Source organism: Brienomyrus brachyistius, chromosome 8 (genome assembly GCF_023856365.1).
Source record: "Brienomyrus brachyistius isolate T26 chromosome 8, BBRACH_0.4, whole genome shotgun sequence".
NCBI classification, from domain to species: Eukaryota; Metazoa; Chordata; class Actinopteri; order Osteoglossiformes; family Mormyridae; genus Brienomyrus; species Brienomyrus brachyistius.
Window position 1 is genome coordinate 11,146,213 of NC_064540.1, and position 26,674 is coordinate 11,172,886.

Consider the following 26,674-nt stretch of genomic DNA (forward strand, 5'->3'; position numbering starts at 1 on the left):
TGTACCACTCGATCCTATATCCTGTGTATGATAAGCAATACATAATTTTGCCATGGAGCAGCAGTATTTCTGATTTATTATTAAACACTTTTAAAGACATTTATACGGCATGCATCTAGTATCTTTGTGTATCTCTGTATTCCTTATAATAATGCAGAACTGGAATGTACCTTCGATCTTTCCTGGATTACTTTCGCTGCATTATTTTCTGTGACAGACGTTCAGTGCCACACTTGTGTTGCAAATTTAAAAGCTTGCAGAGCTGTTTCATTAACTGAACATGCATTTCTCCGGAGGGAGGCACAGCAGCAGCACGGTTATGCCACAGAATGCCAGAGTTCGATTGGATGGATTGTATGTTCAGCACATGCCATAGTGGGGTTTCCACCACTGAACATTAAATTCAATGTTTGAACAATTGTCTGAACAGGTGGAACTCAATACATGGCAAAACAAAGTTATTTAGCAAATCTCGAGACTGTTACTTCATACTGGTAATACTGTGAGATACTGGTAAATGTTATGGGGAATGACTTTTTAGCGAAATTCAAACGATATTAACCAAACCATAGCAATGCCAAGGCCTCCCTGGGTGAAGCTGGCATGCACATCGCTCTCACGTCGGGTAAAAGCCAAGCGATCGATACTTGAAAAAGAAGGGCTCGGTAAAGTGGTTATGGATGAGAAGATCGGAAAGAGCTGGAAAATCAACAGCCTAGAGACAACATTATGTGTTGCCCGACATTTTGGTACTCATTTTGCTGATAAATTGTTTTATATTATTAGGACTAATGTAGGAGTGGCATGGTGGTGCAGTGGTTAGCACTGTTGCCTCACACCTCTGGGACCCGGGTTCAAGTCTCCACCTGGGTCACATGCATGTGGAATTTGCATGTTCTCCCCATGTCGTCGTGGGGTTTCCTCCAGGTACTCCGGTTTCCCCCCACAGTCCAAAGACATGCTGAGGCTAATTGGAGTTCCTAAATTGCCCTTAGGAGTGCATGTGCGAGTGAATGGTGTGTGAGTGTGCCCTGTGATATTAAGCAGTACCTTGATTCATTTCCACACAAACCTAGGATATTGTATTACATGCAAAAATCAACGTAACATTTTTTTTTCCATAGAAATACATCCGTATTTTGTAACAGGAAAACGGAGCATGAGGAATCTCACTCCATGCCAGGAAATTAGCCTTGTAATAACTCTGTTCATAATTGCATCTTATACAGTGTTCACTTAAAGCATTACTCTTGATTTCCTAAATGAACAAAATACAATATTTTATCATACAATATGTTTTAGACATGCAATCAACTGATGTATTTCACAGTGTAAAAATCTAACAACTGATTGCACTAATTCAGTCATTAGAGGAGCAGTTGCAGAAGGAAAAAAAATTGAATCGCTGGCCCCACTGTAGGTTTAATCTGACAACACTAATCTAGATCATTATTCCCTAACAGCTCCATAAAAACCCAGTTAATTATGTGGAACATTTGAACGGAAACTAATATACATAGGTATTCCCCAAATTCAGGGTTGTTAGCAATGTTCTTTTGTCCAGAGATGCTTACAGCATGCAGGATATCTAAAGAAAGGCAGTCTTGTAATGAAATATATGTGGTTTCAGCTCTATATAGGATTTTCAAGGTTTAACTAATTTGAAAAAATATGGTCTTATGGGCTTGATATATTGTGTATAAGATATTAATGATCATCAGTATCCATCCATTTTCCAAAGCCCTTATCCTACTGGGTCGAGGCAGGGAACAACCCAGGATGGGGGTCCAGCCCATCGCCGGACACATTCACACATGCACTCTTATGGCCAATTTAGCAAGTCCAATTAGTCTCAGCATGTCTTTGGACCGTGGAGGGAAACCAAAGTCCCCGGAGGAAACCCCATGATGACATGGGCAGAACATGCAAACTCCACACACATGTGGGTCCCAGAGGTGTGAGGCAACAGTGCTAACCACTGCACCACCATGCCACCCCTGATCACCAGTATCTGTTTACAATATACTTATCATGAGACTAACTACATTTTAAATCTTTTTTATTAATGAAAATTTTGTGAGCCAGCAAGAGAATTCCAACAGAAAGTGATAATCAAGGCAGTAAACTAAAACTTCTTTAAATGGTGTAATGAACTTCTAAAGCTGATGGCCTGGGAAGCTGACCAGGATTAAGTGTCATTCTCTGTGGTACCGTGGTAATTGTTGCCAAGCTACTGTGCATGGTGCAGGATCTTGACTTTTGTCTTTTTTCATTACTAGTTCATTGCTGGAACATGCAGGTGCCAAATGCATAAAATGTCATGCAGGTGCCAAATGCATGACTAATTCCTAGTTCTTTGAGCCAATAAATATATATCTACCCATCAGCCATTTTATGAGGTACACCAATATAATATTGGGTAGGACCCCCTTGACTTTCAGAATTCGTCATGCCATGGACTTGCCATGGTGCAGAAAACATTCCTTAGAGATTCTGGTGCATATTTACTTGATTGCCTCATGTAATTTCTGCATATTTGTTGGCTACACATTTATACTGTGAATTCTCCATTTCGCCACTTTTTAAAGGTGCTCCATTTAGGTCAATGAAGAAAACTGAATTCATTTTATTTGGTGGGGATGGTGAGGGGATCAATGTGTGCTAAGAGAACATTCGCCTACTATTATACCACAACCATCATCCTGACCCAAGAAAGGTTGGGTCCATGGATACATGTTGTTTACACAAAATTCTGACCCTACCCTGTGCATGTCGCAAAGACCACGATTCATCAGACCAGTTTGTGTGCTGATGTTTCCTGTTCTTAGCTGACATGAATGGCACCCGGTGAGGTCTTCTGCTGCTGTGGCCCATCCACCTCACAGTTCGATGTGTTCTGCATACAGAGATGCTTTTCTGCTCACCACTTCATAAAAAGTGCATATTTAAGTTACTGTAGCTTTCCTGTCAGTTTGAACCAGTCTGACCATATTCCTCTGACTTCTTTTATCAACAAGGCATTTACACCCACACAATTACCACTCTGTGGATGTATTGCGCCATTTGGTGTAATCTATAGGGACTTGTGCATGAAAATCCCAGTATTTACCAGTTTCTGAAATACTCAGACCATCCTGTCTGATAACAGCTATACGTGTGTGCCACAGGTAAAGTCAATGAAATCAAATTCTATCCCCATTCTGATATTTGGTTCTCATCAGTAGCTGTATCTTCGTCAGTGTCGGCATTATTTTATGCATTGAACCGATTAGATATTTGCTTGACTGAGCAGGTGTACAGGTGTCTTTTGTAAAGGAGGCGGAAAGTGAGAATGGATGTGTGTGTCTCTCTGTCTGTCTGTCTGTCTGTCTCTCTCTCTCTCTCTCTATATATATATATATATATATATATATATATATACACACACACACCCACTGTATATGGGCTCAGTCATTAGTTCAGATTTTCGTGTTCAGTTGATGTTGGTATTCTTTTGTCTCTTTGAAGTGAAACTTAATAATCTTCTGCTTTTATAACATCTTGACAGTATAATAGTAAATAGTTACTGCACATTGAGATTCATTTAACTGTGAAATTCGTATGTTTAGGTTCAAATGTACAGTGAATTATATAATATATATATATGTATCATCACTGTTAATAATACATCCTGTTGTGAAAAAGGTTAGTTAGGAGTGACACTGTAAGAGAAAACACAGATGGAATGTCTCAAAGTAAAATCAATAGCAGCCGAATGCGAATGGATTTCATAACATACCTTGCACTTAACAGCAATTACTTGGGTTTCTGGACTGTCCCAGAAAGCTTCCTTTTCCAGTGGTGAAGGCTTTTCCTTTGATCTCTTCTTGTCAGTCGAGACACACAGTGTAAAACAAAAAGGTTCTTCATACTGCTTTTGAAACCTGAAAAGGCTTACTTGCACATTTCCACACTACTCTCTGTTGTGGCTGTGGCTGACAGGGGATATCTCATGAAATCTACCTATAAGGAGCAGTTTAAAGCTACAGTCAGCATTTGAAATGTGATTTCTTTGTGTTTACCCCTGATATCACAATTATTTATGAGGCATGGAATAATGCTTTTGATTTCCTTCATTTCCTGTTTTCATGCTGCAGACTAAATCAAGAATGATTTATGGGAGAGTGGTTGCAGTTGAATCAGATTTAGACTTAAATTTTCCAAAAACATTGTAACTCTTTTTGCAAAAATACCTTACAAGTACTTTAAAATCAGACTTCTCTCTGTTTCTGAAGAGTGGACTCTGCATATTACAGTGACCAGAAAATAGCATGTGATACCCGCACACATGAACACATTCAGTCATTTAAGTTAATTAATGGCTGTCTGTCTATTGTAATATGCTGCGTAGGTAGCTTATAGGTAAAGCTAACCATTATTTTTGACCCACCAATCAGACATGGCCAGGAGAAAATATCAGACAAATAAATAAAAGGTTAATAAGTTGTAGAATTTTACTGTAAAATTTAAATGTGGGGATACATTTAGGTGTATTACTTTAATGGTCAGTCTAGAACACATATGTCAAACTCAAGTCCCACAGCACAATTTTTTAGGGCCTGCTAAATGATTTTGATATTGTGTTAAAAATGGCCTGAAACTAGGCGAGTAACAGCACACGAAATCCATGGATCATTGCAAACCTCGGTTCTGGGTTCACCATGTGGCACAATTTTATTACAGCATGGAAACTGAATTTGCTTCTAAATTATTTATTTCTAAAACTGCAAACACCAGCACAATTAGGAACAATCCTAAACCAAAGGCAATGTGCCTGTCAAAGTGTCTGAATTACAAAACCTAAGGGATGCTTATTTGTGTATTGTAAAATATAAATATGTATAGTATAAATATGACAGGCAAATATAAATATGTATAGTAAATAAAATTTTAAAAGTAAGACCGCCTAATAACAACAATAATGAACTAAATCTTGTGTTCTCTAGTAGTGAGTTTGGTTGCAAATCTGTAGCGGTAAACACCCCTACTATACAGTACTTGTGTTTTTCAGCCTGGTCTGAATTTCATGGCAAAACCGTCTTCGATTCCACAGGGAAACAAACTTGCACAAGCTGTTTCTGGCTAGATTATGTCGTCTCAAATGAGCCAGCATATTGGATGTGTTTCCAGCAATATATTCGAGTTTGGTATGACAGTTTGGTCTTATTAACTACTCTCTCTCTCCAGTGTTGGTGTGATTTATTGGGAAACCAAATTGTTGGCAAACTGCTGGTTTTAACCATCTGGGGTATACATCCATCCATCCATCCATTTTCCAAACCACTTATCCTACTGGGTCGCGGGGGGTCCAAAGCCTTTCCCGGAAGCAATGGGCACGAGGCAGGGAACAACCCAGGATGGTGGGGCAGCCCATTGCAGGGCACACTCACACACCATTCACACACACATGCACTCCTACGGGCAATTTAGCCTCAGCATGTCTTTGGACTGTGGGGGGAAACCGGAGTAGCCGCAGGAAGCCCCACGATGACATGGGGAGAACATGCAAACTCCACAAACATATGACCCAGGCGGAGACTTGAACCTGGGACCCAGAGGTATGAGGCAACAGTGAAAACCACTGCACCACCATGCCGCCCCCATCTGAGGAATACAGTTATCTTTAAAATCTGACAGTGATAGCATTCAACTTTGTCAGGTTATTGTGACATTCTAACATATTTTTTAAATATACTATGTATATTGAGGTAGGTACTCCCATATGCTTAACTCAAAAATGCATATAGCTGTGTGCTTTTTCACTTAAGAGTATTCTCCCACTGACTTGAGTTTGGGGTTTACATGCACTTAGGCTAGATATGTGCTTTGGATGGAGAAAAACCCAAACATGGACAAGTAGCACAAAAAGGACCCTTAAACGCATTCTGCCACTGACTTAATTGCTTTTAATGTCATTTTTCACTGCAGATTCTGGAAAGTTAAAATAGGTCTTCTAATGTGCTTCTAAACAGCCAAATGCAATATACCAGTATTCAGAAAGTCCATCATATAACAAAACTAAACGTTTTGCATTTATCATGCTTTTAGAATAAATGTTACAGTCCAAAATACAAGTGAATTATTCATAGTATGTAAGAGGTATATAACAAAATAGCATATAGAAATATAAAGTATACATAAGTATATTAACATGAGGCAGGATTTAAGTAACACCTGCCTTGTGAACATGCCTAGCAGATGAATCCATCAATCCATCCATTAACTTATCTGGGGTTCGAGTCACAGGGGTAGCAACTTCAGGAGAGATACCCAGACCTCCCTCTCCTCAGCTACCTCTACCAGTTCTTCGGAGGGGATGCTGAGGCTTTCCCAGGCAAACCAAGAGATATAATCCCTCCAGCGTGTCCTGGGGGCCTCCTCCCTGTAGCACATGCATGGAAAACCTCTCCGGGTAGCCGCCCAGGAGGCATCCGCGCCAGATGTCCAAACCACCTCCACTGGCTCCTTTCGTTCTACTCTGAAACTCTCCCGGATATCTGAACTTCTCACCCTATCTCTACCCTATCACTATCTCTAAGGGACAGTCCAGACACCCTGCCGGCTGTATCTACGATCTCATTGTTTCAGTCATTACCCATAGCTCATGACCATAGGTGAGGGTAGGGATGAGGTTGGACCAAAAGATCGAGAGCTTTGCTTTCCGGCTCAGTTCTTTCTTAGCCACTCTGATCCATCTGTCTAACTCTCGATCTCGCCTACCCTCGCTTGTGAACGAGACCCCGAGATACTTGAACTCCTCCACTTGACCTAGTATCTCCTCCCTGACCTAAAGAGGGCAATCCACCCATTTCTGGCTGGGAACCATGGTCTCGGACTTGGAGGTGCTAAGTCTTGCCGGTACCCATCAGCTGGCTCCGGAGACCCCCAGGCTAATAATTCCTAGTAGGCCTCCTTCTTCAGCTTGACAACCCCCCTCACCTCTGCTGTCCACCATCAGGTACGGAGGTTTCCACAACTACTGGCACTGACCACCCTGCAGCCACAGCTCTGTACGGCCACTTCCACAATGAAGGTCCAGAACACTGTCCATTCAAACTCAATGTCCCCAGCCTTCCCCGAGTTCTGCTGGAAGTGCCAGTTAAAGATCTGGTGAACAGGAGCCTCTGCCAGACTTTCCCAGCAGACCCTCACTATGCGCTTGGGCCTACCAGGTCTGACCGGCTTCCTCCCCTGTCACCGGAGCCAAATCACTACCAGGTGGTGATCAGTTGACAGCTCTGCCCCTCTCTTCACCCAAGTGTCCAAGACAGAAGGCCGCAGATCAGATGATACAATTATGAAATCGATCATTGACCCTTATGCTTGAACATGGTGTTCGTTATGGACCATGCATTGCACAGAAGTCCAATAACAGAACCCCACTCAGGTTCAGATCAGGGAGCCCGTTCCTCCCAATCACCTCCATCCAGGCCACACTGTCGTTGCCCACATGAGCATTGAAGTTCCCCAGCAAAACAATGGAATCCCCTTGTGGTGCACTAACCAGCATACCACTCAGGGAGTCCAAGAAGGCCGGGTACTCTGAACTATCATTCAGCGCATAAGCGTAGATGACAGTCAGGGAGACTGCCCTCTTATGCACCGGGGTAAACTCCGTTGTTAATACACCATGCTGTGGCCAGTAGCCCCACCCCAACCTAGCATTGCTCACCTGCCGCAACTCCAGAAGAAAAGAGCATCCAGCCCCTCTCCAGGATATTGGTTCAAGAACCCACGCTATACGTTGAGGTGAGCCCAACTATATCTACTGTAGCTGGTATCTCTCAACCTCACGCACAAGCTCAGGCTCCTTCCCCACCAGAGAGGTGACATTCCTTGTCCCAAAAGCCGGTTTTGTCTGCTGGGGATTGGTCTGCCAGGGCCTCCCTTGGCCGCCAGCCGACCCACAGTGCACCGAACCCCTGACATTCCCCTTGTGCATGGTGGGTCCACCATGTCCACCAGTCCCGCTTACCTCGTTCGGGCTGGGCGGGACCGCACCCCACGGGCCAAGGCCCAGGCACCAGGCGCTCACGAACACGCCCCTCCCCCTGGGTGACCCTAGTTCGGGAGAGGGAAACGAGACCTTGGCAATATTATTACTCCTCAAGGGTTTTTCGGATTGCTCTGCGTCTGACCCCTCATCTGGGACCTTTCTGCCTTTGGGAGACCCCACCAGAGGCTATTAACCCCAGACAACATAGCCCACAGAGACACTGAGGCACGCAAATCCCTCCACCATGATAAGGTGGCAATCCAAGTGGGAGAGTAGGCGAATCAATTATGCTGTTGGCTGATTAAAAAATAATTCTTTCAATTGAAATGAGTGGAAACAGGTTTAAAGAAAGGACTGTAGTGTGTCCTCCAAGCTTAATTTTGTTACATGTTTTGCTTTCTAAAAACTTCAGCATTGGGATGTATTTTTGATAGAATCACGGTAACACTTTATGAATAATGTAATAATATACACTTACTTAATGCATTAATTAGTCAGTAATTAAGTGTTTGTTAAGTACTTATTCCTTGTTCATTCTTCATTAATCAATCATGACAGTTCATGTTTTTCAATGGGAACCCAATATTAGTTCATTTGTTCTTGAGTAGTAATAAGCTAATAAGTGATTTTTGCCCCCTTACCATTATTAACTAATGAATTAACTGTTATTTAATATAGTGCCTGAATGGAATTCAAGAGCTGTCATGATTTATTAATGATGAAAAAGCCTTGGGATCAGCACATAACTAACACATATTTACTGGTTAATTAATGCATTAAGTAAGCATATACTGTACTACTACTACTATGTATTGACCATATTTATCTCCCCTCAAGTAAAATGACCAGATTCACTAAATGGATGTTGTGGATATCTCTGACTATAAGATTGTAGGCCAGATATTTAAGATAAGATAAGTCATTTAGTGACCCGTGACCCTGCATTGCGCAAGTGATGTGGAAAATGGATGGCTGTTTATTGGAAAACATTCTTTAACTGTTCATTATCACTTTATTACCTCAAAGCACCTTTGCATTCATATTAGTGGATAACCCCAACAGCCACTATCTTTGTCCATCCAGGTATTCAGCGCAGGTATACCAGACTTCCCTTGCATGGTTTTAATATTGAATCTTGAGTGTACCCAATTTACTGCTCACCTGCTGTACCACAGCACCAGATCTGTGTTTGCTGGGAACTGTACATATTTTCAGTACAGACACTGAATAGGGGAGGCTTGGAATTCCTAGAAATCCATTCACATGCACTATTCAAATATCATTGGATACCTTTAAGCCACTCTACTTTAAATAAAGGTGAATGACAGGGACCCCACCTCCCACCAGATATTTCAGTAGCTGGGAGACAATGGAAGCATCTTCACTGCTAGGACACTGACTGGATTAGAAAGGCATGTTTTGGATGTAGCCCCACTGCTTAAGGCTGATTTACTTTGTAAGAGATTCTCCACCATCTGCTAAGAGATGGCAAGAAGGGCAGTGCTGTTCATGAAATCAGGCCGATTATGCACAGCTCTGGGAGTCAGCTTATGCTGTGCTTTGATACCGATGTCGCTTATTTTGTTTTTAAACACTTTTCACAACCCAGTTAGGCACAACAATCAAACATATATTTTGTTTTGTTAAACTAGCATGTGACTGTGACACACACACAGACATATATATGTGTGTGTGTGTGTGTGTGTGTGTCACAGTCACATGCTAGTTTAACAAAACTATATATGTGTGTGTGTGTGTTTTCAGAGAGTTAAAGGTTTATTTGTCACATGCAAGGTATACAGTATAAACTGTGACCTGCCGTGAAATGCAAGGTGAACAATTCCGCCATAAGAATACGGAAAGTTGTAAGACGGCGTTACAGTATAATAAATATGTAATCAATAAGAAATAGTAAAGTTAGGCTTCTAATAAGAGAAAGAAGATATATTCAACACAGCTTCAATAAAGTGCTTGGTGTGTGAGTAGGGAAGTCTGATTACTGCTGTCAATTTATGTTAAGTAATCTGATGGCCTGAGGGTGTATGTGTGTGTGTGTATACATATACTAACTAATTGTCTATTGTGGGTAACGTGCAATAATGATTTGAAACATTTGATAATAATTGATTTAAAAACATTTAATCTGGTTTTCTGTTATTTGATTTTAAAGCAGTAACAGTAGGGATAAATTGGGGAAAATGGTTGAGCAATCATTAAATCAGAGCTATAATTTAAATATACCTAATAAGTTAATGTCAATTGTTTTACACAAAATTCAAACACTGCATTTCATTGTAACAGCTTTGGGTGAAGTATTGTGAGAATGACCAAATATAAGCGTACTAGCTTCCACCATGCTTTCATTTTCAAAATAAAAGTGTTACTGTGGATTTCAGTCAGGTTCACAATGTACTTGTAAATGAAATAGTCCATGTTCCACGTTTTGCTTTTTGTCACAATCATTGTGTGCATAACCCCCTTTTCTTTGTTTGTTGAATTAATTATGCTTCTTGCACAGTCTTCTTTTCCAGGTTAAGTGCGGTGGGTACATATGCGCTGATGAAGGGGGAATACACATAAGTCACATAACTTTTGAAGTGATTTATTTTACTTAAGCGCCTGATGGGAAAATAGATCCCTAAGTCAGCAATTAGGATTGCTGTGTAACAGTAAACACAAGCTGTGTGATTATAGAGGGGTATAGATCATTGTATTATCATTGTACTCCCCGATATCAATTACTGTATTATTATTGTATTTCCCAAAATGATGTATTATTATATACTCCCCAAAATAATAATGCAAAAACCGTTTCACGGATCTCTTTTAAACTTTTTGCTGGTATTATATGGATAAGGAACTGGAAATCATTAAATTCTGAAGTAGTTTGCCCCAAAACTGAAGTAGTGCTGCATAGTGATACAGTAAAATCCACTTATAACGGACTGGCAAAACAGTCTGTTATATCCAAAGTCTGTTATATCCTGAATTGCTGTATACCCAGAACACAACTACAGGACACCATTTACTCATACCACACCCCTGCAGGCAGACTTGTGGTATAGATGTAGTATAATGGGGGTGGCATGGTGGTGCAGTGGTTAGCACTGTTGCCTCACACCTCTGGGACCCAGGTTCGAGTCTCCGCCTGGGTTACATGTGTGTGGAGTTTGCATGTTCTCCCCATGTCCTCATGGGGTTTCCTCCGGGTACTCCGGTTTCCCCCCCACAGTCCAAAAACATGCTGAGGCTAATTAGAGTTACTAAATTGCCCATAGGGGTGCATGTGTGAGTGAATGGTGTGTGAGTGTGCCCTGCGAGGGGCTGGCCCCCCATCCTGGGTTGTTCCCTGCCTCGTGCCCATTGCTTCCGAGATAGGCTCCGGACCCCCCGCGACCCAGTAGGATAAGCGGTTTGGAAAATGGATGGATGGATGGATGTAGTATAATCCAACTTTACCTGACCAGATGCATGAAAATAAATTAATCCCAACTACAGTAGGTATCTGCGCTGGATATCACCGGCACGCCACATGCCTTGTAGGCAGAGCCTGCATGTCATTAAAGCGGCCCTGGGGACCAAATTTTTTATCCTTTATAAGTGAAATTCCATTACATGTGAGTCCGCTATATACGATGCTTTTTCTGCATGTTAAAGGCACACGGCTGGGACCAGCGAACCTCATCCGTTATAGACGATATTCCGTTATAAGCGAGTCCACTACTGTATCAAGAAAAGGCAATTTTGACACTTGATCCAGTAAAGACAATAACTCAAAACTATTTGATGGATCTTTTTCAAACTTTGCAGGGGTGTTTTATGGATGCTGAACTGGAATGGTTGAAATTTTGAGACAGACCATCCCAAAACTGAAGAAACACTTCTTAGTGGCAACAAAGGGAAGGCTGAAAGTAGATGACATTTCACCTTATGAATGTAATTAGTCGAAATGTATGTGAAGAATCTTATTACTGCTTCATAAAAACATTATATGGATGAAGATCTATACCTGGTTTCCTTTTGAAATCAATTACCTTAAAAATGAAATGGCAGCGCTGTGTGGCAGCTGCATAAGACATTTGAGGCCCTATTTTACATTTGGTGCAAAGTATCACCAGGCATGATGCAACTGTCTTTGCTAGTATAAGCCTGACACAGTTGTCATGTTCCTGTCCAGTGCCCACGCTGTTTAAATAACGAATGTGCTTTTGCCCATCTGGACATTGGTCTTACGTTGTTGGTACATTGCTATCTTGAGGCAGCAGAAAGTGATTGCATTACTGACCATCGCTTGCCTGTAAATTTTATCTGTAGCAGTATGGTAGCCGGTCAGTGAAATGTACTGTATTGTGGGGAATCCAGAGAAATTTATTGTGGGAGATTGTAATTGTGTCATAAGTGTGTAAAGGAGGCTTGTAATAATATGTTCTTCAGGCTGTGGTTTTTTTTTTTTGTTTGGGATAGTTTTTAGTTTGGCAAAATTTAGTATCGTGTCAAAATTGTGTCTGTAGCTCTTCAGATGAAACATTTATCTACGGATGCAGAGCTCACGGGTGCAAATCCCAGGCAGCACACATAAACTGTACGCCTTCCTTCTACTGCAAGTCTTTTTGGACAACAGCATCAATTAAATATTAATGAGTTAAATGTACATCGTGCAGACGAAAAGATGTAAATAGAAAACTGTCTATGATCCATCCAGGGCTCCATATATACCGTTAGTCAAAGCAATAGAAAAAACACCATCCTACTTCCAGGTCATGGGGACGGTGATTAGCTCCAAACATTAATATTCATGCATAGAATCGCGTTCATTTCTATTGCTTACCAAGCACTTTAAGCAAAATGTTAATAAAATAATAGAATTTTTAAACATTTAATGCTTTAGCTGTCAGTAAATACTGTAATTTTGTTTTTACATGTGTTCAGCGTTAACTATTAACATTTATCTTAATTATGACTGACGGTAGCTTAGCAGCTATCAATGCTAACGTTCCCACTTCACTGCTGAGTTTGTCAATTACTGTTGACGCAGGGTAACATTACATATTAAGCTGTTCTGGTTAACAATTAAGCTATATCTGGCTCATGATTACAGTTAGCTGCACTGCTAGCATGTTAATACACCTGATTAAAATATCAGTTTACACTTCTTCTGTCACGACTAGGCTGAGCAGACAGGCGGTCGTGCGGGCAGACGGGCAAGTAGCAGGCAAGACAGGCGGAGATCGGGGTGAATAGCGGGTTTAATGTAGGAAATAGGACCGGGGAACATGTAACTAACGGGGATCTCACAACAAGACACGGGGAAGCCACAATGACCGACCAGAGACACAGGCAAGACTCAGACTTAAATGGACGGGACTGATCAAAGCAACGGGACACAGGTGGAGACGATCCGGGAAGCACACGTGGGAATTCAGGGGGCGTGGCACACATGAGGAGCCGACGAGCAGGGCATGACATCTTCTGTGGTTCAGTTCGAATTTACTACCAAATTTATGGCATTTATAGCTTAAAACTATTTAGTGGTAATTTATTTGCAAAAAAAAATCCAGTTCTATTTTTCCATGCGATTTGTAATGTCTGCATATGTAAATAGTGCTCAAACAAGAAAAAAGTGCTTTATTTCATCCCCCTCAGGTTGAATTACTCAGAATATCACTGAAATTAACTAAAAACTTCAGTCTGTCCTATATATTTATATATTTTACCCTTATTGCCCCCACCCCCACTCTTTATCCCTAAAGTGCGAGATGTATGAAAAATAATTTATACAGTATTTCAGTCGGAAAATGTTCAGAATTGTTATGAAGTTTATCATTTCTAAAATGTCAATATTTCAAATGAGGGCCGATGCTTGAGATTGTTTTGAGTAAAAAGTAAAGCATTACCAGGCATGGCTATTAAAACATGCACGGGGGGAATACAAGTAACCATAGCTGGTGGGGCTAATTCTCAGATAAGTGGAATTTGTGAGTAAGAGTAGTTTCAGACCTACTTGTCACAACAAAGACTCAGAGCATTCAGGTAAAAACACATGTATTAACTTTCACATTTCCAGGGGATCCATCCAGTACTTATAGAAATTGCACAGGTTGCTGGCTGCGGGACGAGTACAGTTTACCGGTAGATGGCCTAAGTGGGTGAGAAGGCTTCCCCCTTAGGAAATATCTTGCATGTTCTTATTTTCTAAGATTAATTAATGGTAAATTCCATCACACTGGGATCAGTTTTAAATTGTTGATGCTCTTGTCCAAGTGTTATAATTGTACTTTTTCAAGAATATCAAATACTCCCTAAAGCGTTGTATGACATTGTTATGCAGTATGCTGCTAGTTCAAAACTTGTGGAATATCTGGAAGGTACACAGCAGGTATACTCCTGTAATCCGGCTGACTCTCTTTCTGTAATATCTGACAGGCTAACATTAGAGTTAAATTTATCACTGGATTTGAATTGTCTTCAGGAAGAATAAACAAACTTATGGTACATTGCCAGGAATATAACTGCGGAAAGTAATGTTTTACCTATTACTGATTGCTAAGGCTGGTAAAATCGAGTTTCATTGCAAACATATTCTTCTCAATTTAACAATAAACTGCCTTAAAGATTAAAAGTAGAAAAAAATCACTTAAGCTACTGTGTTTCTAATTAAGAGGAATTTCAGCTAATGCCAGGGAATTAAAAAAACATTGTAGAATTCCATTGGGGGTGAGGAATTCTTTCTAAAAAATATCACATTGTGCTTCACACAATTATGTGTATACAGCAGCTACTGAAGTGGACAGGCAGGGATTGTGCTATGATGTGAATTTCCTAGTTGTTGTTGCATGTGTGAATGTCTACTCTTGGATCCCATCCAGATTGTGTGCTACTTTGTGTCAGATGCTTTTTAAGGTATTTAAACCTGAACATCAGCTGCAGCACCTTGATCTTTAAATACTGTGTTAGCGCTACTTTATCATACATCTCCCTCACTGTGCGCTGCCTCCTTTCCATTCAGATAACCATTCCCAGGCCTCCCAGACCACAGTCAGCATCCGCATCCTGGATGTTAACGACAACCCCCCCGAACTGGCCACCCCCTATGAGACCTCCATCTGTGAGGACGCCAAGCCTGGGCAGGTAAGGGGTCCCTCGAGGCTATGAAGGCAGCATCGGATGAGTCCCTGATGTGCAATCCCAACACCTCTCTTCTCATTAATGCTGCTTTATATGTTCGCAGTGGTGTGCGCATTGTTTAGTTTTTTTGTTTATCTGTACATTCTCGTGTCCAGAGCGACTCTTGTGCAGTGTTATTTAAGCAACAATATATTTAACTGGATTTCAAAATTTATTGTGGTGAACCCCCTCTCCCCCTCTGTCCCATTTTTTTAACCATTTTTAATGGCTTTTTTAAAATCACCCTTCTCACTGTTCACACTGCAGCTAGTTCGTCAGGTATGTCCACCACAAAATGTAACGTAACAGTAACAGCAAACAGTATTAGGCAGTAACAGGACTGGCTTTTTTAATTGGCACAATATGAACTAATACGGGGCGGCATGGTGGTGCAGTGGTTCGCACTGTTGCCTCACACCTCTGTGACCCGGGTTCAAGTCTCCACCTGGGTCACATGTGTGTGGAGTTTGCATGTTCTCCCCATGTTGTACTCCGGTTTCCCCCCACAGTCCAAAAACATCCTGAGGCTAACTGGACTTGCTAAATTGCCCGTAGGTGTGCATGTGTGAGTGGATGGTGTGTGAGTGTGCCCTGCGATGGGCTGGCCCCCCCGTCGTGCCCATTGCTTCCGGGATAGGCTCCAGATCCCCCGCGACCCAGTAGGATAAGCGGTTTGGAAAATGGATGGATAGATGAACTAATACCATGTGTTATCGGTACATATTGATAATTTACCATACATATACAGAGTGGTCAGCCATCAGGGCAGAACAGAACATAAAACAGAAAGCAGAGTAAGTCAGTTTAGTCAGTTTACTGAAACCGGTAACAAATTTCACATCTACCTTGCACTCACAAGTCAGCAAGGTGGGTGACAGCACTACTTGCTGGAAGCACTCTTTGAGCAGCTGGTACTTTTGTAGGTTCCTAACATATTACACTAATGACCAGCTTTTCTTAACTAATGCACAGCTTGCTGCCTTTCGTGTGCATTTATCTGCAAGATTGTCTGTCACTGAAATCTTTCAAAGTTTGCAGTTATTCACGCTGGCACTAATTAATCAGAATTAATTGCTTATGAAAGTGTAGCGGACTGTGTTAAAGTGTAACAGGTGTACTAAATTGAAAGGATGTCATTTTAGACAACATTAAAATGTAATTATGCTTATTATTTATTAGGAGTAAGCATGCAAAGTCTGTAAAACTATTAAAAAATACATTTAAATATTTTTTAGGCGAGCTAAGTACCTTAACATTAATCAAAATACAACAAAATCTTTGCAATCACATTTAATTTAGATTTGCAAAAAAAAAAAAATATCTTATCTGTGACATGGTTATCTTTTCTTCCAAGCTTTGCTTTTAAATCCTACTTTCTTTTTTTTTCTTTGATCACCATCTTTTTAATGAACAATGCAGAGATTAAATCAATTGCAGCCAAGGGGTCAGTCAATATAGGTGCTGTTATTGCTATTACTGAATCCTGAAGGCTCTTATTACAGAAGCATTCTGAGAATTAAGTGCTGCTGGAGATGAAAAGGATGAGAACATCATTTAATTAGCAGTACATAGATGATGGAAGATGCTGAGGGCCGAGATAATTTGGTTTGACCCTCGATGTTTTTGGAGGGAAAACAGAGCTGGCATATAGCAATGTTTAAAACTTGTAAAAGATGTCGCGCACATAGTTGTCAGCCCTTATGGATTATGTAAGGGCCATTCCATTAGTGGGATGATGCTCAGTGGGTAGAACTATTGTCGCGCACCTTTGAATCCCCAACTTGTTCTGTTAGTGGAGATTGCATGTTCTCACTGTGATGTTAGGTTAACTGTTATCTCTGAATGTATGTATGTGTGTGTGTGTATGTGTGTGTGTGTGTGTGTGTGTGTGGGGGGGGGGGTTGCATATATCACATTTGTGGACTAAAATGTCTTGAAAGTGTGGTAAAACATGAATCTTCCTTATTTTTGGGACATTTTTCAGTTCCCCATCTGGATAATCTCAATTTTATAAAATCTGTGAATGCTGTCAAAAGTCTTGTATTTTGTTTGGTTACTTATAGTTAAGGTTAGCGCTGGGGAGGGGTTAAGGTTGTTGTGATTAGGATTGGGGTTTTACCCACAGAAAGGGGGGAAGGTCCCCATTTAGATATGTACGCCAATGTGTGTGTGTGTGTGTGTGTGTGTGTGTGTTGAGAACCAAACTGTTCCCAAAGTGCAGTAAAACCTGAAATTTCCCAACTTTTGGGGACATCTTTTGAAGTCCCCATTTGGATAACTTCAGTTTTATAAAAATCTGTGAATGCAATCAAAAAAGTAAAAATACCAAAAGTCTGTATTTGGGTTGCTTACTCATGGTTAAGGTTAGGGATGGGTAGAGGTTAATTCTGTCATGATTGGGATTAGGGATTTCCCATAGAAATGAATGGACGGTTCGCAGTTAGATAGGTACACCAATGTGTGTGTGTGTGTGTGTGTGTGTGTATGTGTGTGTACTTATCCTGGAATGGACTGGTGTCTTGTCCAAATCTATAATGTTTCAAAACCGTACACTTAAAAATTTTTATTTAAGCATGAAAAGTATGCATTTTTATCCTTGGGGAAAGTTCTGTTTTACAGAAGCTGTAACTGCTAGGTGAATTTCAGTGGAAAAGCAGTAAATAACACAGAAAATAAATCACGCTCATGTGTATGACACACTGCGGAAGGTTTACTGACAAAATACAATTTCTGTGCCTTCTGGGCAGTTGGTTTCAGTTATTGTTTATTTTCTCCATTCTATTGCACAAATGCTGTTGATGCTGTGCCTTTCTTGCAGAATGAACATATAAAGGGGTTTATGTCTGGGTTAGCATTTAAATGATGTGATCCATATACCCTCCTTGCAATTAGCATTTAAAATCGCCTTTGTTTTCTATGATACTGGTAACATGTCACACAATGATGCATAAAAAATGATGCAAGTAGCCTAGGGGAATGTTGATGGGGGAAGTGACCGATGAATGTTTAGAAGACAATATAGAGGGTTAGAACCTAGTGGATGTGTGTTACCAAGCATAAGGAAGACAATGCTAAGTAAGGATAGTCTTAACTGGCCCTGCACAACTGCCCAGCCTGGTAAATGTGTGACATTGTTAAGTCTGTTTGTCATTCTGGGTACAATAATATTCTAAGCACCAGAACAAGTAACAAATTCATTCTCCAGTAGCACTACGTGCCATAATGTTTAATGACCCTTAAACTGTGAGCAAGTGGCTGTTGATTAAATTGGCAGGAGAGGCATTTCTGTTATACCCTTGAGCTAGCTAAGAAACCCAAAATTATTCTAAAAATATCAGACTGTATAAATGTGTGAAATGTAGATATGTTAGTTACGCAAGTCTGTTTAAGCATTGAGTTTGCTCAGAAACTTTACAATAGCATGTAATGACAGGGAAGACCAGAGGTAACAGCACAGCCATCGTTGGTAATATGTAAATGTAATTTTAATGCTGTTCCTTGGCATAAAACTAATCAGTACAATAACAGGCAGAAAACAGCCAGCCCTGAAGCTTGTATAATTAACACGATCTTTCTTGCACCTGTAAGCCAAACATTTTGCTTTATAAACTTTGGTCCTGCCAAAGCCTTTTTTTCCCCGGAGAACTTCTTGTGCTGTTTTCTCCATGAATAGTTTATAGCAAGCAAATGATAACCAAGCGAGTATATGAGTTTTCCACAGTTGTTTGCGTCCACTCGGAATATGTTCGAGGGAGTGTATTTGCAAAATGTTTGTGCTCCTGCCTTTTATTGCATTTCCCTGCTTTCATAGACAATCGTAATGGCCTGTACTGATGGACGACTTACAATCTAAAATGTGTCGGGTGAAATGAAAAAAAAAAATCAGGAAATGTACCCAGGTAGGGGGTATAAATCTTACACAGCTGTTACGACTGTGCACAAAAAACACTTTTCTTCAGATCCTCAGGGGGTATCCAAGGCAACAAGAACTACACTTAAAAGTACACTTTTTTTAAAAAGAAATAAGTGCCCACCCAGTTTATTGTAGTATATACTGCATTATATAGTTTATTTACGTTTACATCAGAGACAAATGTGTCCATCAATAAGGTAATTAAACTATTTTAACAAGCTAGATTTACACAGTAGTCCAACATCATTTTTTACGTACCTTTAAAGGTGTTTCTTAATCTATGTGTCCTTTTTTTTGATAAGGTTGGATTAAATGTTGCGTAAATGATTTGAGTCTATCGCCTCTCAGAACAAATTACCTTGTGTTCACACACACTGCTGCATGGCCAATGACACCTGATTGTTTTGTTAGTGTCTTGTCTTCAGCTGCCATTAACTGCCCTTTCCCATTAGTTTATAGCGTTAACCAGGGCGTTATTGCTGTCACACAACAAGTTGAAAAGTACTCAACTGTCATTAAGTAGGTTTAATAAAAATGTCGCCTCTGTATATTTCAGAAAATAATTAGGTGCTTCTGCCTTCAAAATGGGCACTTGGATTTGACTTAGATAATCATCTTATTGTTAACCTGACTTGGAAAAAAAAAATATCAGAACAAAAGTGATTTAGGGGACAACTACATTTTAGGGATATTCTGGATTATAGATAGAAATTAAGCATAATTTCTAGGCTGCACGATTTCATATATTTGATTAATGGCACAAGCTCCCTGGTATCATGGTGATGATTTGTCAATACATACAGTACAGTATGTGATGGATGGATGACCTCAATTCTCCAGGGCTGAGAGTTGAAATCCCACCTTGACTCTGTGTGAGGGGTGCTTGCGTCATCTGCATGTATTGCGTAGGTTTAAACTGGGCACTAGCTTTTCTTTTAGAATTGGTATGTGCTCAGTGATGGACTGGCATCCCAATCAGACCTGACCAGTGCCTTGGGCCCTGTGCTGGCTGGGACAGGCTCCTAGCCAGAATAAATGGGTGGAATAAAAATGGATATATGCCAACGAAGCCTTATTTGATTAAAAAAGTGTTTATTCATTTTATTTCAGTTTCACAGTTGTCTGATTACAGTTTCACTTTGATTTATATGTGTTTCCTCCAAAGCTTCACCACAGGAATGGTGAGGCCTGTAACATGCAGCACAATGGTTTCTGTTTTCCATGCTGCCTCCCGTTTCACGCCCCACACCGCTATCCGACACAGCTTACCTGGCTTTTGTTCCACTGACCAGCAGGACGCACAAAGCAAAGGGCTGCGTTCTGCTACCTCTGTTATCTCTCTAACGTCGTGGTATTTGCCAGACCAAATGCAAAGAGACAGGCATCATATAGCGGTGAATAGTCAGGAAAAGGCAGCATGGAAAGGCAAATACTAAGCGTGGCCCCAGGAGAGGAGGCCTGTCAGCTTGACGCAAACTCTGGAAGAGTCTGCTGTCGAGATCTGTGACACATCACAAGGGCTGAGTCTCCTCACGGGACACTACAAGCCTGATGGCTAATGTACAATCCCTCAAACAAAATGTACTCATGCGCAAAGTAAATGCAGGACTTAAAAGATATTAAATTACTCTTGTACTGTATTTTTCTTATTTATTTTTTTTGCAGATGAACCATCTTGCTTTTGTTTACATTGCACGTTATGGAGAGACAATATAGCAAATAATTTCTTAATAAATCTTAAAGCAGATACATAAATGAAAATTATTCAGTAACTTCTAAATGGAATTTTGGACTGGATTTTAGACTGAATGATAGAGGGTTGGTAATTCTATTGATTTATGAACTGTATAATTTTGCTAGCTTTTTTTCTATTGTTTGTTTATTTAATGTCTGTCCTTTTTGTTCCTTGCAATGTGTTTCTTTATACAGAACAAACTGTGGAGTGAATGCACTGTATATTCTGACATTCAGAAGTGACCTGAGCCTGCATTATAAACACATGTGGTGGGGGAAACATGGAATCAGTCAGCTGTAATTATAAGAAACATATCTTCATTTCTACATTTTGGACCATTATAATTTGTAATTTGTACATAATAAAATGTAAATGCTTCTGGACTGATATTCCTGAGTGTTAGATGTACAACTTCTGTGAGGCCTGAGTACAAGAATATTCCTACAAATGAGAATGTGGATATAATCAGGAGAGCTTTGGTCCATGAAGCCCTTTGGGGTAGTTTTGGAGAACGCTGTTATTCTCTCTTTGTGACGTTACTTTAGATATGAGGATCCGTAAAGAGGCTGACTGATAGAAATCCAATTAAGTCGTCGAGCCACATTTGTCACTCGATAAAGTGCACAAACTAACAAAGACCCTTGCCAGTTTCCAGCATGGCTCTCACTTTCTATCCTGTAATTGCTGTTCACAGTTATTCAGTTCTCTGTAACAGTGAACAATAGGCACTATTATTTAATATATTTTTTAGAGATTCCTAATTAGGGAGTAGTCTACTGAAATATTTATTTGCTTGTTACACATGGCAAATGAACTCAGTGCAGTGTTTGTTGGATGACCTTACTAAATGAATAATTTGTTAATGCAATCGTTAATGCAAAAACTTTGGTATCATTGTTGATATGTTGAGAAATTGATCTCCCCCTTTCTGTAATTTTTAAGAAAATTAGGATTCTCTGAAATACATGTAACACATAACAGTGTATATTTAGAATGACTGGACAACTGTGTCACAATGGACTACTTTTCAAAGACGAATGGGAATTCAATGGGAATGTGATTTTGATATTCAATGATTTGATGGCTTGCATCCACTCTCATAGGAAATTAGAGGCAAGATTAGCAGTAGAAAAAGCAATAATCTTTAAAATGGTCTTATATATTTCTTTGTTTTCAATTAATGAATTTATCTTATAACAATAGGACCACTGACAGGAATGGATTCCATCCCGGGCGGCTTAGTGCACAAGGCCAGGGTACTCTCCTGATGGGACCCCCACACTTGTGTTTGAGATCATGCAAACTCCACAGCTGGGATGGGATTAATCCTTCACACCTGGGGATATGAGGCAGCAGATCTGCCCACCAAGCCACATGACAACCAGCCTCACTCATGTGTCAGCTATCAGTGTGACGTTGGAATATCTTGTTTCTTGCTGCAGCTTTTACATTTTCTGTGCTGTTAGTTTTGCATTTTTAATAATGGGTCCAAAACATAATGCCCCCAGTGTGTACAGTACTTTATTTGCTTTGTACATACAGGGGCTTAATTTGGGTGGATTGCACTTTATACAAAAAAGGTCTAGAAAGGAAATGACAAAGCAATTTAACATCCAGTTGTACAGTACAGTACTGTTTGTTAGGAAATTGGTAATGCAACTTTTTATGTTATAATTCAGGCTAGTAGATGATTATGGGTAGAGGTTAGGGGTACCCAAATACTGTTTGTGGTTATTCACATTCGTCGGGATCTTCAGCCGCTAATTCTTGCGAATGTGAAGTGGTAACCGTATTTCCTGGCATATTAAAAACCTCATTGTTTCAGCCATTCAGTGAGAGATTATTACTCTCCAAAGTATTGTAAGCACAAAACCATTGTGCTCAGTAATTATGGAGAATTATGAATTGAGGAAAAATAAACAATTAATCTCCATTTTTATTCCCTGTATGAGCGGGTCAGCTGACTTGTCAGGTGGTAATCACCGGTATCTATTCTTGTTCGTCATTTTGTCAGGTGTGTTTAGAGTTTCGCTAGAGAAGGGGGTTTCTTGTCATCGCAGTCATTAACATCAAGTCTAATGGAGGGGAAACTTAGAGATTTATGCCTGAGACACTTTTTAGCTTCCTTAATCTTCCACATTATGGGGTGACAATGTCTTTCTAGGTTTGAGGGGTGGCTTTTCCAGGATACACATTAAGATCGTTCTTAAAACTATGAATTTGAACATGACGCTACAGATACTGCCTTTTCTTTTCAACAGTCATTTATACATTTGTAACTATTAGGCATTTTTCCCTGCTTCCTACTACATTAAGTCTTAATTTGAATTTCTTATACAGTCTTATGTCGAGTTTCAGCTGATTGAGTCACTTCCGGTCGCATCTACATCCAAGGTCCATAGTAAATAATATACATTGATTGAGAGATGCCGAAAAGTGGATGTAGCAGGACGTTGGCCTGTGTGTCACTTAGTGTGACAGGTGCAGGAGAACGGGCAGCGCTGCCAGCCATATAATGACCCAATGTCCATATCTAATTTGTAATACAGTATGCATACAGTAAATACACCCAAATTGACTTTTGACTGTTGAGAGGTGACATGCTGGTTAGTGCTGTTGCCTCACACCTCTGACATCAGGGTTTGAGTCTTTGCCCTGGCGCTGTGTGTCTTGCATGCTGTTCCCCGTGTCCTCATGGGATTTCTTCTGGGTTCTCCAATTCCCTGTGAATGATGTGTGTGCCCTGTGATGGGTTGGCATCCTGTCCTGGGTACCTTCCAATATGGACTCCAGACCCCCATGACCCTATGTGGTACAGGCAGAAAATGTACGATTATGGCTGCCATGTATACTAGTTTTCTTGTTTCAGAGTGTTCATATTATAAACACTGACAGAACATTCTGTCCCTGGAGGAGTTTGTAAGTGGCTGTTTATATGCGTGGCACACAATGTCCTCTGCAAATGGAACGGCATCGATGGAGATATTTGGATTTCAGTCCGAATTTAGAACAAACATATTGGTAACCACCTAATGACAGCAGATCGGTCATTTAAAATGTTTTTCAATCAATTACCTAAAGCATTTGTCACCTTTTTTCTTCCACTATAAGTTAAGTCATCCAATCATCAACTGTTGATTTAATAACTATAGTCAAGTTTTACGACATCTGCATGACAAACTCACTCTCTTGTGTTCTGTTTGTCACCAAGGTCCGTTCATATATTGTTATGCTATCTGCCTTCTTCATTTAGTCTTTAAAATTGCTATTAAGTGTTGTAGTACACAATTCCCATTCAGTCGTAGAGCTGCGTCTTCTCACTGGGGTAAATGTGCTTGAGTAAATTAGTAAAAGGGTATTTCAACTGGGGTATTTATTTGCTTTGAACCAACAGCATAGCAACATAGCAAATGAAAGTAGCAATTAAATATTTGGGGCTATGTTTGGTTCAGTGGGTTTTCAACACTGTGCCTGTGATTGGATAGTCGTAGGTTCAAATACGTTGTAGGAGTATTCTACCTGCGTCGATAGAATTAATTTACCGTTGGGCCCTTGAGCAAGACCCATAACCCCTAGTTGCTCCAGGGACTCAAGGGTGCCTTCTCATTGCTATGGATAACTATGTCAGCTACTGTAAATAAATGCACAAATGAATAAATACTGTAAGTATCTAAATGTAGTTCTGTGTTGGGAAATAGAATGAAGAAATGAGTGATTTGAACACTGAGTATGTTGATGGAGGAAAATGTGAGGTTAAAACGTGCTGAAGATAATCTGCTCTACTTTCAGCTCATTCATACCATCAGCGTGGTGGACAAGGACGAGCCGCAGTCGGGCCATCGCTTCTACTTCACGCTAGTGCCCGAGGCAGCCAATAACCGACATTTCACACTCTGGGACGTCAAAGGTAAGAGATGCCCTCAGCACAGAGCATAATTACCATGCTGTGCCTACATAGCTGCTTCTCCTTAGTGCCTGTACTATATGTTTGCTGAACTGGCTGTTTAAAAGACTACACCATTCAGCCAGCCAGATATAAATCTTGTGAATCTTACAGGATGTAGCTGCGCAGATGTGTGAAAAATGACTGCTGCTGGATCTTATATATGCTTCTTTGATAAAAGAACATTTTTTTGAAAAATAGAGTGGCCTTTCAAAGTACTGAAAATAGACAAGGAAAATGACTTCCTTTAATTCAGGGGAAAGGTTCTTCTGAATGGCTGTATTCTGTATGGGCAGCGATGGCAGATTGGAAGTCAAAGGTTGACAAATGTTATTGGTCCACGGTCCCTTGTCTTGTTTGAGGCAGGTTTAATAGCATATTAATTTAATTCACTGCTTTCTACTAAATACGGGATCAGTCTATGTCAATAATAACTTATAATTGTGTTATTACAATTGAAATGTAAACTGAAAAGTAAGAAAACTCTATTCTCTACGTATTTACTGACCCTCTAAATAGGGTGAAAAGGGAAACACCCCAGCAGCAAATTGTGCTCGAATTATTTGTGTGCACTAAAAAGCGCTTATTTCTCTCTCAGCCAGCTTTTGTGATCATAGATATTTCATTTTAGACATTCTGGTGCCACCAGGAAACTGACAATAGATGTGTCTCCAAGCTTGGATGCACAGCGATATGGAAGTGTGTCGTATGTTTGCAAGCTGAATCAATAGTGAAAAGAAACAGGGGGAAAAAAAACAAAGCCTGCCTTTCAGTCTTTTTGATCTGAGAACTTGCGTTAGCCTGTCTAATGGAGTGAAAGTAAATGAAGGAACAGCACACCCAGACTCTAATTACCTTTGTCACATTGCCGTTTTTCTGCTGGGAGCAGGATTCTCTACATGTCGCAGAGTAGCACTTAACTTTCTCGCTATAGTGTTTGCATCCTTCTGATCATCATCTGAACTCAGCTTGTCAGTCTGAGGGCTAAATGTACCAAAGCCTTTACAAAGATAAACAAATAGGTGGATTCATCTTAAAAGCACTTTGGAATGGGTTTAGTCCTTTAATTACTTGAGGATCTCAGGTGCACATTATCGTGGTTGGGCTACTCATTATACTTTATCTGCCTTTAAAGGCTTTTCTCTTTTTTTCCCTGTATTTTTTTAAAAGTAGCTTTTTAACAAGTTCAGCACAGCAGCCAGGAGATTAGTTAATGTTTGAGGCCGGCATATGACTGGTTGCATTGAAAATCACTCGTTTTACACTCTGAAAAAGATTTTTTTTAGCCTGTTTACATTCATTCTTTAAAAATATTTAATACAATTATAATAATATGCTTCTTAATGAGTTCTGAATGTTTTTATAATATATGTTGTAAAATATATTAAGTTGTTGGCTCGAAAACACAAATACATTATAGCTGTATTAACTACTGCAGTGTCAATGTAGACTGGCACCTGCCAATCCATGCCATTTCAGAGATGCTCTGACCCAGTCGTCTGGCCATAATGATCTGGTCCTTGTTGCAGTCACTCAGATCTTTATCCCTGCCGCCTTTCTTCTGCATTCAAGATTTCTACTACGAGTACCAAATGTTAGCTCACTGACCTTGACGTGCCCGTTTTTACAAGATAGTCAACATTAAGTCAACATTATTTGCTTCACATGGGGGTGGTCATAATGTTTTGCCTCATCTGTGTACATATATTACACACAGGACAAGAATGAAATATACCATTGTAGCAGGTAGTCAATCACATCAATACCAGAGTGCAAAATGCAATACTATACAGTGCTTCATATAGCTGAAGATTAATAGTGCTTGGGACAAACGACCTCTTAAAACATTCTTAGCTGCCCTTGGCATTCAACCTGAAGGCGATT

At 40.2% G+C, this 26,674-nt stretch overlaps 1 protein-coding gene across 1 annotated transcript in view; it reads left to right on the forward strand.

The window, feature by feature from the left end:
* LOC125747061 (cadherin-22-like) overlaps positions 1-26,674 on the forward strand; it is a 214,818-nt gene that overhangs the window by 155,754 nt on the left and 32,390 nt on the right. Inside the window, exons 9-10 of the mRNA XM_049021785.1 lie at positions 15,042-15,163; positions 24,637-24,754. Of these exons, the coding sequence (XP_048877742.1) occupies positions 15,042-15,163; positions 24,637-24,754 (240 nt within the window). The remainder of the gene's footprint in view (positions 1-15,041; positions 15,164-24,636; positions 24,755-26,674) is intronic.